The following is a 12286-nucleotide window of genomic DNA, read 5'->3' as shown; positions in this document are numbered from 1 at the left end:
GAGCTCCGACTCTGGGGAACGAAGGTCGGTCTCTCCCTCTCTCTCCTCAACCTCAGTCCATAACTCCCCCCCCGTCCCGCCCTGCAAGGAAAGAGGCATGGACACATGCAACAGGGGATCCGGCACTGGGGATCACAACGACACCCAAGGACATGGTGGAGCTGCCTCACATCGGCAGTGGAGAAGGTGAGAGAGGGAATACCCTGTTCAGTTTGTATTGACAACATGTTTTTATTTGAGGCTTTGAATGGCCTTATAACTCCACAGTTTATCTGCTTTTGTTTCCTTTAGTGCAAGATGATAGACCAGCACCAATAACATATGTGTGTGTACTACCTGTTCCTGTTGTCACAGGAAGTGATGGGGAGCTTCCTCTGCAGGTGGAGCGGTTAAGGGCGAAGCAGTTCCGTCGGGACATGACCCACTCATCTAGGCTGGAAGGCCAGTCTAACCTCATCAGGTCCTATAGAGACATAACAATATATTAAACACTGTTCTATACCCATAGCCACCCAGTCTAACCTCATGCACCTAGGTAGGTCCTATAGAGACATAACAATATTTTAAACACTGTTCTATACCCATAGCCACCCAGTCTAACATCATGCACCGAGGTAGGTCCTATAGAGACATAACAATATATTAAACACTGTACTATACCCATAGCCACCCAGTCTAACCTCATGCACCTAGGTAGGTCCTATAGAGACATAACAATACATTAAACACTGTTCTATACCCATAGCCACCCAGTCTAACCTCATGCACCTAGGTAGGTCCTATAGAGACATAACAATATATTAAACACTGTTCTATACCCATAGCCACCCAGTCTAACCTCATGCACCTAGGTAGGTCCTATAGTTCTATACCCATAGCCACCCAGTCTAACATCATGCACCTAGGTAGGTCCTATAGAGACATAACAATATTTTAAACACTGTTCTATACCCATAGCCACCCAGTCTAACATCATGCACCTAGGTAGGTCCTATAGAGACATAACAATATATTAAACACTGTTCTATACCCATAGCCACCGTCTAACCTCATGCACCTAGGTAGGCTTTCTATCACCAGCCTTATATCCCAAATAGAACACTAATGTGTGTGTATATATATATAGTGCACTACTTTTGACCAGAACCCTATAGGCACTATATAGGGAATATGGCTTTGGTCAAAAGTAGTGCACTATATTGCGAATAGGGTGTCATTTGGGATGTACAACCTGCATGCACCTCGGTAGGTCCCATAGCCACCCAGTAGGGGGAAACATAGTACTCAACACCATCCACCCTGATCCTAGATCAGCACTCCCTACTCTGAGATGCTTTAATACGGGCCGAGCTAACACCATCCACCCTGATCCTAGATCAGCACTCCCTACTCTGAGACGCTTTATTATTCATGATAACTCTCATCCACATGTGTGTGTGTAGGGCTGCCATTCAACGGTGTGACCACCTACAGCCAGAGTTACACACACTGGGACAACCCCTCCACACTGAGAAGCCCGCAGTGCATCCTGCCTGAAGCCACACTCAACTGGTACAGTAGATCACATCCACATACCGACACGGATTGAAAGGATAGTATCTGTTCATACTTACTTACCTAAGGCCATGGTGCACAGGCCATGGACGACTCCTCTCCTTCACACTCTGTTCAGGACAGTCTCCTCCAGCTCAAGCTCCTGCAATCTGTTCACTGCGATAGATAACAACTGCAGACTACTACAGAGCAGATTACATAGTGATTCACACATACAGTGATTCATAGCAATCCCCTTCACCCAGCAACCCATTAACAGTCAAGTGGTGCTGCAGAGGTTATGTCCATCAGATAGTCTGGCGTCTGTAATAGCCAGAGGTAAAAGTGATGTCACAATAAATCCAGTTGGGGAGTATTGGGGAATTTTAGCAGCTCCACCGCTACTGCTTATACCTGTCCTCCAGACCATCAGATCTGCAAACATAGCTAGATTATCTACCCCTAAAAAACATAGCTAGATTATCTACCCCCTAAAAAAACTAAAAAACATAGCTAGGTTATCCACCCCCTAAAAAGACATAGCTAGGTTAGGGCAGGATTATGACAGACTTTAATATGCTTCACCATCCATCCAGGAGGGCCTGGGTGTCAGAGTACCAGGACCGGTACCAGGGCCCGGATCACTACGTCCCTGGGCAGAGGAAGCCCCCTAGTGGCCTGAAGGAGCCCTGCACCACCAAGTACCAGCCTGGTGCCCACACAGCAGACCAGACCCGAGGACACATCTGCTCAGAGTATCAGAGGCACTTCACTAAGAAGGTAATATCCCAAACGGAACCATATTCTCTTCGTAGTGCTCTACTTTTGACCAGGGCCTTATGGTCCACTTTGAGAATAATTTTGCGACAAAGACCCAGTTTCAAGGCTCCCTATTAGAGTAAACATAAGGCTGCACTTACACACCACTACACTAGACACTCTGTAGAGGCTGTGACGAGGTGCACCGAGGGCTCTGCAGAGATTGAGATTTACCCCATTAACGTTTACATTTCAAATCGTATTGGTCACATACACATATTTATGTTATCGCGGGTGTAGCAAAATGCTTGCTTTCCTAGCTCCAACAGCACAGTAGTATCTAGCAATTCACAACACACACAAATCTAAAAGCAAAATAATGGAATTAAGAAATATTAGGGTGAGCAATGTTGGAGTGGCAATGACTAAAATACATTATATGCATATGAAATGAGTAAAACAGTATGTAAATATTATTAGAGACTAGTGTTCCATTATTAAAGTGACCGTTGATTCCATGTCTGTGTATATAGAGCAGCAGCCTCTAAGGTGCAGGGTTGAGTAACCGAGGTGGTGCAGGGTTGAGTAACCGAGGTGGTGCAGGGTTGAGTAACCTGGGTGTAACCGAGGTGGTGCAGGGTTGAGTAACCTAGTGAGCCGGCTAGTGGCCATTTAACAGTCTGATGGCCTTAGAAGTTGTTCAGTCTCTCGGGCCCAGCTTTGATGCACCTGTAGTGACCTCACCTTAGCGGGGTGAACAGGCTGTGTCTCAGGTGGTTGATGTCCCTGTAGTGACCTCACCTTAGCGGGGTGAACAGGCTGTGTCTCAGGTGGTTGATGTCCCTGTAGTGACCTCACCTTAGCGGGGTGAACAGGCTGTGTCTCAGGTGGTTGATGTCCCTGTAGTGACCTCACCTTAGCGGGGTGAACAGGCTGTGTCTCAGGTGGTTGATGTCCCTGTAGTGACCTCACCTTAGCGGGGTGAACAGGCTGTGTCTCAGGTGGTTGATGTCCCTGTAGTGACCTCACCTTAGCGGGGTGAACAGGCTGTGTCTCAGGTGGTTGATGTCCCTGTAGTGACCTCACCTTAGCGGGGTGAACAGGCTGTGTCTCAGGTGGTTGATGTCCCTGTAGTGACCTCACCTTAGCGGGGTGAACAGGCTGTGTCTCAGGTGGTTGATGTCCTTGATTTTTTGGGGCCTTCCTGTGACATTGGGTGCTGTCGGTATCCTGGAGGGCAGGCAGTGTACCCCCGGTGATGCATTGGGCAGACTGGACTATTTCAGATTGTCAGTGAACTTCAAGCTGTTCAGCTTCTCCACTGCGTTCCCATCGATGTGAATCGGGTGTTTGGTGTAGTGCGAGTGCCAGTCTTTTTGTACCATCATGCAACCTCACCATCATACCACATTCGGCTTCACAATGACAGCACTGGTGTTGACAAGATGACAAACAGATCTGGGATCAGGTTACACTTGCAGTATAAACCCAGCCCAACAAGGAACAACTGATCACTTCAATCATTTACAGAGTTGAGCAAAAGGAGAAAAGACGATACAATTCATTATGTTGTTCCTCTGGTTGTGCTGCAGAACTACCCTGGCCTGTCCAGACCCAAGACCAGCCCTGCGTACAGACAGAACAGAGTCAACTGACCTAAACCATCTTCAGGATTAGACCTGCATGGTCTCTATTCGATGTTCAACCTGACAAAGGTTAATTAAAAAAAACAAACACTTGAAATATATTTTGACAATTCAGAGATACTTGTTTCTGTCGACATTATCAAACCCACAGCGTGATCTTTTGAGGGGTCCTTTAGCTACGGTAATGACAGGTTACTGGACATGTAATAACAGAATCAAACCTGTATATAAAACAATGAACAAGACACCAAAGTCCCAGAGGGTACCTGATCTTTATTCCATCATACTTTGTCCTCGTTTGTTAATGCAAGTCGCACACTGTGACAGGATTTCAACTCAAGTTTTTACATATCAACCAAACGAAAAAACGAAATTGTTGCCATGGAAATCCCTCGCAGGTCAGCTACACCCCGCAGCCAAATCCCATCCAATCCTTCTGTACACTGCAGTCTGTCCATCTTTCGCCAAGCCTACTTTGCCCTACACTCTACCTACCCTAAAACCAGCCTCCGAGGAAAAGAAAAACATCCAGAAAAGAGAAGACAAAAAAAGGAAACTGCAACAATGATCAGGGGAGAGAAATCTCCAGCCACGATCACCACGACGACAGACTCACACGGCTGCACTTGAGATTGAGGAGAAAGAACAAAAATAAAACACCAAACTTTCTACGCAGATCTGACCTCCAGTTCTGCAGTCTGTCCAATAAGAACATCTTATACTGATGGCCCCTCCCATTCTGTCCAATAGGATTATTTTATACTGATATGGCCCCTGCCCACCCTTCTCCCATCACTGCCCCCTGCCTAGTTAACCACATAGGAACAAAACGGAAATAAAAGGCTGCGTTCCCCTACTCAGACGGTGCTGACACATTCCAGATCTTACAACTCCTGAATAGGTATTTTATTTAATAGGTATTTTATTTATAACCCTAACCACATGTCATAGCAATCTGGTGCCCGACGGCACAGTAGATGACTTGGCACGTAACCATAGGTTGATGCATGCAACGTCTGAGCAGAGGAATGCGACCAAAAGCTTATTGAAGAGTATATCCCAGCCCACCCTCCAACCCCACCCCATGTACCCCACACAGCCCAAAAGCAGGCAAGTGCAAGGGTGTCTGCTGGGAAGCCAGCAGTCACAAAGAGTCTTTATGAGGGTTCCCCCTACTGGCAGGAGGACCCTAGTATTTCATTCCCGGAACAAACTCCTTCGCCTCTGGGTTCAAGCTGCTCTTGCGCTGTAAAAAGAGAGGAGAGGATTAGTATAGGAGCAAACAAAAAAGGACCCAGACCTGTATGAACAGGTCAAAATAACAGGGCCTCAACATTAAAAACAGACAAGAGGAGACGGTTCAGATTGTAACACGCACCACAGGATAGTTTCTCCAGCTGATGGTCGGTTCCCTGCCAGATTAACCCTAGTCCCAGACTAAAAACAGATTTTACTGGAGAATTTCCTTTCAGCATGGTCTTTAGTCTAGGACTAGGCTTAATATTTTTTGGGGAAACTGGGCCAAAAAGTAGAAGAGGTATTGTGTCTGTGCTCAAACAACTGGAGAAGATGGGCTACCTACGGTATCTAGGTACTGAATGTGGATAACAACTGGAGAAGATGGGCTACCTACGGTATCTAGGTACTGAATGGGCTACCTACGGTATCTGGAGAAGAGGTACTGAATGAATGGATAACACTGGAGAAGATGGGCTACCTACGGTATCTAGGTACTGAATGGGCTACCTACGGTATCTAGGTACTGAATGTGGATAACACTGGAGAAGATGGGCTACCTACGGTATCTAGGTACTGAATGTGGATAACACTGGAGAAGATGGGTATCGGTATCTAGGTACTGAATGTGGATAACACTGGAGAAGATGGGAGAAGATGGGATAACAACTATCTAGGTACTGAATGTGGATAACAACTGGAGAAGATGGGCTACCTACGGTATCTAGGTACTGAATGTGGATAACACTGGAGAAGATGGGCTACCTACGGTATCTAGGTACTGAATGTGGATAACAACTGGAGAAGATGGGCTACCTATCTAGGTACTGAATGTATCTGGAGAAGAGGTACTTTATGTGGATAACAACTGGAGAAGATGGGCTACCTGACGGTATCTAGGTACTGAATGTGGATAACAACTGGAGAAGATGGGCTACCTACGGTATCTAGGTACTGAATGTGGATAACACTGGAGAAGATGGGAGGTATCTAGGTACTGAATGTGGATAACAACTGGAGAAGATGGGCTACACTGGAGAAGATGGGAGGTATCTAGGTACTGAATGAATGGAGAAGATGGATAACAACTGGATAACAACTGGAGAAGATGGGCTACCTAGGTACTGGTATCTGAGAAGAGGTACTGAATGTGGATGGAGAAGAACAACTAGGAGAAGATGGAGAAGGGCTACCTACGGTATCTAGGTACTGAATGTGGATAACAACTGGAGAAGATGGGCTACCTACGGTATCTAGGTACTGAATGTGGATAACACTGGAGAAGATGGGCTATACGGTATCTAGGTACTGAATGTGGATAACAACTGGAGAAGATGGGCTACCTAGGTATCTAGGTACTGAATGTGGATAACAACTGGAGAAGATGGGCTACTAGGTACTGAATGTGGATAACAACTGGAGAAGATGGGTATCTAGGTACTGAATGTGGATAACAACTGGAGAAGATGGGAATACCTACGGTATCTAGGTACTGAATGTGGATAACAACTGGAGAAGATGGGCTACCTACGGTATCTAGGTACTGAATGTGGATAACAACTGGAGAAGATGGGCTACCTACGGTATCTAGGTACTGAATGTGGATAACAACTGGAGAAGATGGGCTACCTACGGTATCTAGGTACTGAATGTGGATAACACTGGAGAAGATGGGCTACCTACGGTAGGTACTGAATGTGGATACTGAGAAGATGGGTGGTATCTAGGTACTGAATGTGGACTGGAGAAGATGGGCTACCTACGGTATCTAGGTACTGAATGTGGATAACAACGGAGAAGATGGGCTACCTACGGTATCTAGGTACTGAATGTGGATAACAACTGGAGAAGATGGGCTACCTACGGTATCTAGGTAATGAATGTGGATAACGCTCCACAGCAAATACATTTCAGGCTTTTAACTGGAGAAGATCTCAGGTTAACTCTAAGGGACAAAATATGAATCCTTGTCCTGGACTGAATAAAGAATCTCCGTTGAACATGCTTTTTAAATCAGGATTCAACTTTATCTGGGAAACTGGCCCTATAAATATAGTGACGTTTTGGTCGACGACGCTCAGACATGCTGCTCGTGTAGAGACAGTTTGTGACACACTCTGACGGACAAACATTCTGACAGGACTTACCGCGAGTTCATCTGCGTTGCCATTGGAGACAGATAGCCCGTTGAGCTGTTGCTGAATCTGCCCCACCCCAGGGGCGAGGTCTCTGGCGGGGATGAACCAATCCTGATCCTCCTCTTCCAGCATTTCCTGGAAACAGCGTTCTAAGAACTCCTGTTCCAGAAGCTCCTCCTCCACCTGGGATGACCACACAATAGGGGAAGAATAGGGCTGGATTACAATCAGCAGTAGATGATTATTTCTTAATATGTCTTTCCTCATGTCCTCTATCCTTGCCTCCTTCTCAAAGCACTGGAGGGCAGCCCAGGTTCGAGGCGCGTGTACAAAACATTAAGAACAGCATTAATTTCCCGGGGCAGGGGCTTTACAAGGAGTCCAAAGCGTTCCACAGGTATACAGGCCCATGTGGACCACAATGCTCCAACGTAATATGGGTTCTATTTAATTTTACACCATTTGAGCTAGAGACGAGCCTTTTCTTTGCTTTAAAGCTGAAAGCATGACTGTCACAAATTTGTTTTCCCTCTCTGGCACTGCTGAGTGACAACTTGCAAAGCCTACTCAGATTGTCTCTTCATCCCTGGTGTAACCAGCAGCATAGGCCAATGTATCAACTTTGCTCACTCTGCGGGCTGCTCCAATGTAACAGAAGACTGATAAGGGTCTACATCCCTGATCGCCTGCTAAATTATATTTTTTTAAATGGATGGGAAAAAATAGATGCGCAGGAAGAGTGGACGAAGAGAAGCAGGTGAGTGACGGCTGGAAGGGGATGTGGGCCATGCGGCTTGCTGATCAGAGCTGATATGAACATTATCGGACCCGTCGCATATAAGGACCGGCGAATACAATAAACTATTTGAGATAAAAACTCAGCAAAAAAAGAAAACTGTCCTCTCACTGTCAACTGCGGTTATTTTCAGCAAACTTGACATGTGTAAATATTTGTATGAACATAAGATTTGACAAAAACTGAACAAGTTCCATAGACATGTGACTAACAGAAATGGAATAATGTGTCCCAGAACAAAGGGGGGGTCAAAATCAACAGTCACTATCTGGTGTGGCCACCAGCTGCATTAAGTACATCTCCTCCTCATGGACTGCACCAGATTTGCCAGTTCTTGCTGTGAGATGTTACCCCACTTCCACCAAGGCACCTGCAAGTTCCCAGACATTTCTGGGGGGAATAGCCCTAGCCCTCACCCTCCAGTTAAACAGGTCCCAGACGTGCTCAATGGGATTGAGATCCGGGCTCTTCGCTGGCCAAGGCAGAACACTGACATTCCCGTCTTACAGGAAATCATGCACAGAACAAGCAGTGTAGCCGGTGGCATTGTCATGCTGGAGGGTCATGTCAGGATGAGCCTGCAGGAAGGGTACCACATGAGGGAGGATGTCTTCCCTGTAACGCACAACGTTGAGATTGTCTGCAATGACAACAAGCTAGGTCCGATAATGCTGTGACACACCGCCCCAGACCATGATGGACCCTCCACCTCCAAATCAATCCCGCTCCAGAGTACAGGCCTCGTGCAACGCTCATTCCTTCGACGATAAACGCAAAACTGACTGTCACCCCTGGTGAGACAAAACCGCGACTTATCAGTGAAGAGCACTTTTTGCCAGTCCTGTCTGGTTCAGCAATGGTGGATTTGTACCCACAGGCAACGTTGTTGCCGGTGATGTCTGGTGAGGACCTGCCTTACAACAGGCCTACAAGCCCTCAGTCCAGCCTCTCTCAGCCTGTTGCGGACAGTTTGAGCACTGATTGGGGGGATTGTGCGTTCCTGGTGTAACTAGGGCAGTTGTTGTTGCTATCCTGTCCCTGTCCCGCAGGTGTGATGTTCAGATGTACCGATCCTGTGCAGGTGTTGTTACACGTGGTCTGCCACTGCGAAGACAATCAGCTGCCCGTCCTGTCTCCCTGTAACGCTGTCTTAGGTGTCTCACAGTACGGACATTGTAATTTATTGCCCTGGCCACATCTGCAGTCCTCATGCCTCCTTGTAGCATGCCTAAGGCACGTCCACACAGATGGGCGATTTTTTCGGAGTCAGTAGAAAAGCCTCTTTAGTGTCCTAAGTTCTCATAACTGTGACCTTAATTGACTACCGTCTGTAAGCTGTTAGTGTCTTATCGACCGTTCCACAGGTGCATGTTCATACATTTTTTATGGTTCATTGAACAAGCATGGGAAACCCTTTACAATGAAGGTCTGAAGTTATTTGGATTTTTACAAATGATCTTTGAAAGACATTGTCCTGAAAAAGGGACGTGTCTTTTTTTTTGCTGGGTTATATTTTTTTATTACTGAAATTATTAAGAAAACTGACAGGCGCCAGATGGTTCTTTAGATCGGTCGGGCCGAAAAATGTGGTATCATCACATGAAACAGTAATACGGTATTCTAAAAATGTTGGTGTCATAAGTATCATGACGTTTTGGTACCGTGGTACTGGTATACAACACTACTCTGAATGGCACACATACACAATCTATGTCTCAATAGTCTCAAACTTCAAAACCCCTTATTTAAGCCGTGTCCTCCCCTTCATCTACACTTATTGAAGGGGAATTAACAAGTTATATCAATAAGGGATCATAGCTTTCACCTGGTTAGTCTATGTCATGACAGTGCATGTCAGAGTAGAAACTATAGCATGAAGTCCAAGGAACTGTCCGTAGATCTCCAAGATAAAATTGTGATGAGGCATATATCTGGGGAAGGAAATATGGGAACTACCCACTTTGCCTAGAGCTGGCCGTTCGACCAAACTGAACAACCGTGCAAGAAGGGAGAACCTGCCAGAAGGACAACAGTCTCTACAGCACTTCACCAAGTTGGGCTTTATGGGAGAGTGGCACATGACAGCATGGCTGGAGTTTGCAAAAAGGCATGTGAAAGACAGAGCACAAGGCAAACAATTCTGTGGTCTGATGGGAAAATTGTAACTCTTTGGCTGCCGCTCCCCATCTAACTTAACAGAGCTTGAGAAAACCTGCAAGGAAGAGTGAACATGCCCCTTGATCCTGAGAGTAGAGTAACCTGATCCTAGATCTGTGTACAATGCCAGGCAATATCTATCCAGGGCAACAAAAGAGTGGTCCTAAAAATCACTGACCTGTCTGTTGTAATCCTCCTCGTTCTCCATCCACATGTAGTCAGCGAAGGGGTTGTTGTTGTTGCCCACCTCTCCCTCCTTGTGCCCATTGGCCACGTTCTCTTTCCCAGGGGCACTGCTGCCACCTGGTGTTTTCGCCATCTCAGGACTGTTCATCTCCGCAGGCTCTGTAGGGTTAACAGTTTCACACATGCATAAATGGCAACCCACTTTAAAATGAGGCAAATGGCTTTCAAATTGAGAGTAAAGCTCAGCTTGGGTAAACTGAATAAATTACGTGTTTAATAAACATTTAAGGTCAAAAAACGTAGCTAAAACATAAGAGTAGAATGTTAAACCGTTATCTACCCACACATGAACAAATGTATATTGCCAAAACGCAAATAAAGTCCATACTTCATTATTTTACTTACTACTTGCTAGTGTCATACTAGTTAAAGTAGACCAAGAGTAGCGAGTCAGTGGCTGCGCTTACAGCTGACGTGGATACAATTACTAGTTAGCCAGTTCCTACCGTTATAACTCAACAATACCTAGCTAACGCGTTACCTGTATCGTCAGCATTGAAGGATGCACATGTCACGAGAAAAAAAAAAGGTGATGACAAACCCCACATGGAGCGAGGCCTACCTGCGTGTCACAGCTGCAACAAGCCAGCCAGACAATTAGCTAACTGGAGTAACGTTTAGTTACAGCTAACATTACCGTTCATCGCAGCACAAATCCTATTTTGAGTATTGGCAGTTTGCTAGTGAGCTAGTTACAGTAGCTAGCTTACTAGTTGGTAAACAACGTTAGGTAGTTTGCTAGTTGGTACACAACGTTAGGTAACTACGTAGCTAGCGAACTCAGAAAACTAGCACGGACTGGCTAACTAGCAGCCTGAAAATAATGTGTGATATAAAAGGGTTGTGGTTTCGACTAAACTTACTGTAGCCATCAAGTCACTGATGAAACGAGTTATGTAAGTTAGCATTCACTAAATAACTAACACATCGTGCAATCACCCTATGAAAAAGGCTTTGGCATACTAACGTTACTAGCGAGCAAGAAAGCTACTTGGCTAGCGAGCTTGCTAACTAACTTGAAATATATAAAAACACGCATATTGGATCAAACTTGGCTAGCAAGCTGTTTTTGATGTACAGACTGAATGTTACGTCACCTGGAACTAGCATAGCCTTCTTACTACCTTGGATGGTCTTTATAGCTAGCTATAAAACTGTTAGCAGGTAGCTAGCTGGTAGTGGTAGAAACAAGCTAAATCAAACTTAGCTCGAAGGCTAACAGCGTGATATGCACACACGATTCAAGTCAACTTGTATCTGGAATGCACAGCAGCCAGTAGCGCAACAAAAACGTAGCTACCTGGCATCGTTGGATAAATATTTAAAGACCACTCGATATATCTTCAATGTTTGACAGGACAATTCGTCGACTTTACAGCTAATTTGCTATCAAGCTAGCCAACTCACTACATTCCATCAAGACGCTCACGGGGACTTCCGTTTCGTCGTTAAGTTCCCCCAGCCCGCTATATCAGTCGTCATATATCTACCTCAGCGCATCAACTGAGAGGTTGATGTCATGGGGATGCGATTATTTTTCTTTATTTTTAATTTCACCTTTATTTAACTAGGCAAGTCAGTTAAGAACAAATTCTTATTTACAGTGACTGCCTACCAAAAGGCCCTGCGGGGACGGAGCCTGGGATTGAATAATAATAATAATAAATACAATATTTTAATATAGGTCAAAACACACATCACAACGAGAGACAATACAACACTACACAAAGAGAGACCCAAGACAACATAGCAAGGCAGCAACACATGACACACAA

The 12286-nt window shown here is 45.5% G+C and overlaps 1 protein-coding gene and 1 long non-coding RNA gene across 2 annotated transcripts; one reads left to right on the top strand and one right to left on the bottom strand.

Moving 5' to 3' along the window:
- Positions 1–1445: 1445 nt before the first annotated feature.
- LOC124021223 lies at positions 1446–4007 on the top strand. Its single transcript, XR_006836227.1, has 3 exons — positions 1446–1551; positions 2130–2313; positions 3885–4007. It is a non-coding gene; the product is annotated as an uncharacterized LOC124021223 (long non-coding RNA).
- Positions 4008–4191: 184 nt separating this feature from the next.
- LOC124021224 (polyadenylate-binding protein-interacting protein 2B-like) lies at positions 4192–11944 on the bottom strand. Its single transcript, XM_046336569.1, has 4 exons — positions 11812–11944; positions 10444–10610; positions 7322–7495; positions 4192–5184 (listed from the first exon to the last, which is right to left on the bottom strand). Exons 1-4 carry the CDS (start codon positions 11816–11818, stop codon positions 5128–5130), a joined length of 405 nt encoding a protein of 134 aa, XP_046192525.1. The 5' UTR covers positions 11819–11944; the 3' UTR covers positions 4192–5127.
- Between the last annotated feature and the right edge of the window lie 342 nt (positions 11945–12286).

The sequence above is a fragment of the Oncorhynchus gorbuscha genome, unplaced genomic scaffold, assembly GCF_021184085.1.
Source record: "Oncorhynchus gorbuscha isolate QuinsamMale2020 ecotype Even-year unplaced genomic scaffold, OgorEven_v1.0 Un_scaffold_1093, whole genome shotgun sequence".
In the NCBI taxonomy this organism is placed as follows: Eukaryota; Metazoa; Chordata; class Actinopteri; order Salmoniformes; family Salmonidae; genus Oncorhynchus; species Oncorhynchus gorbuscha.
This window is presented reverse-complemented; position numbering and strand designations above follow the sequence as displayed.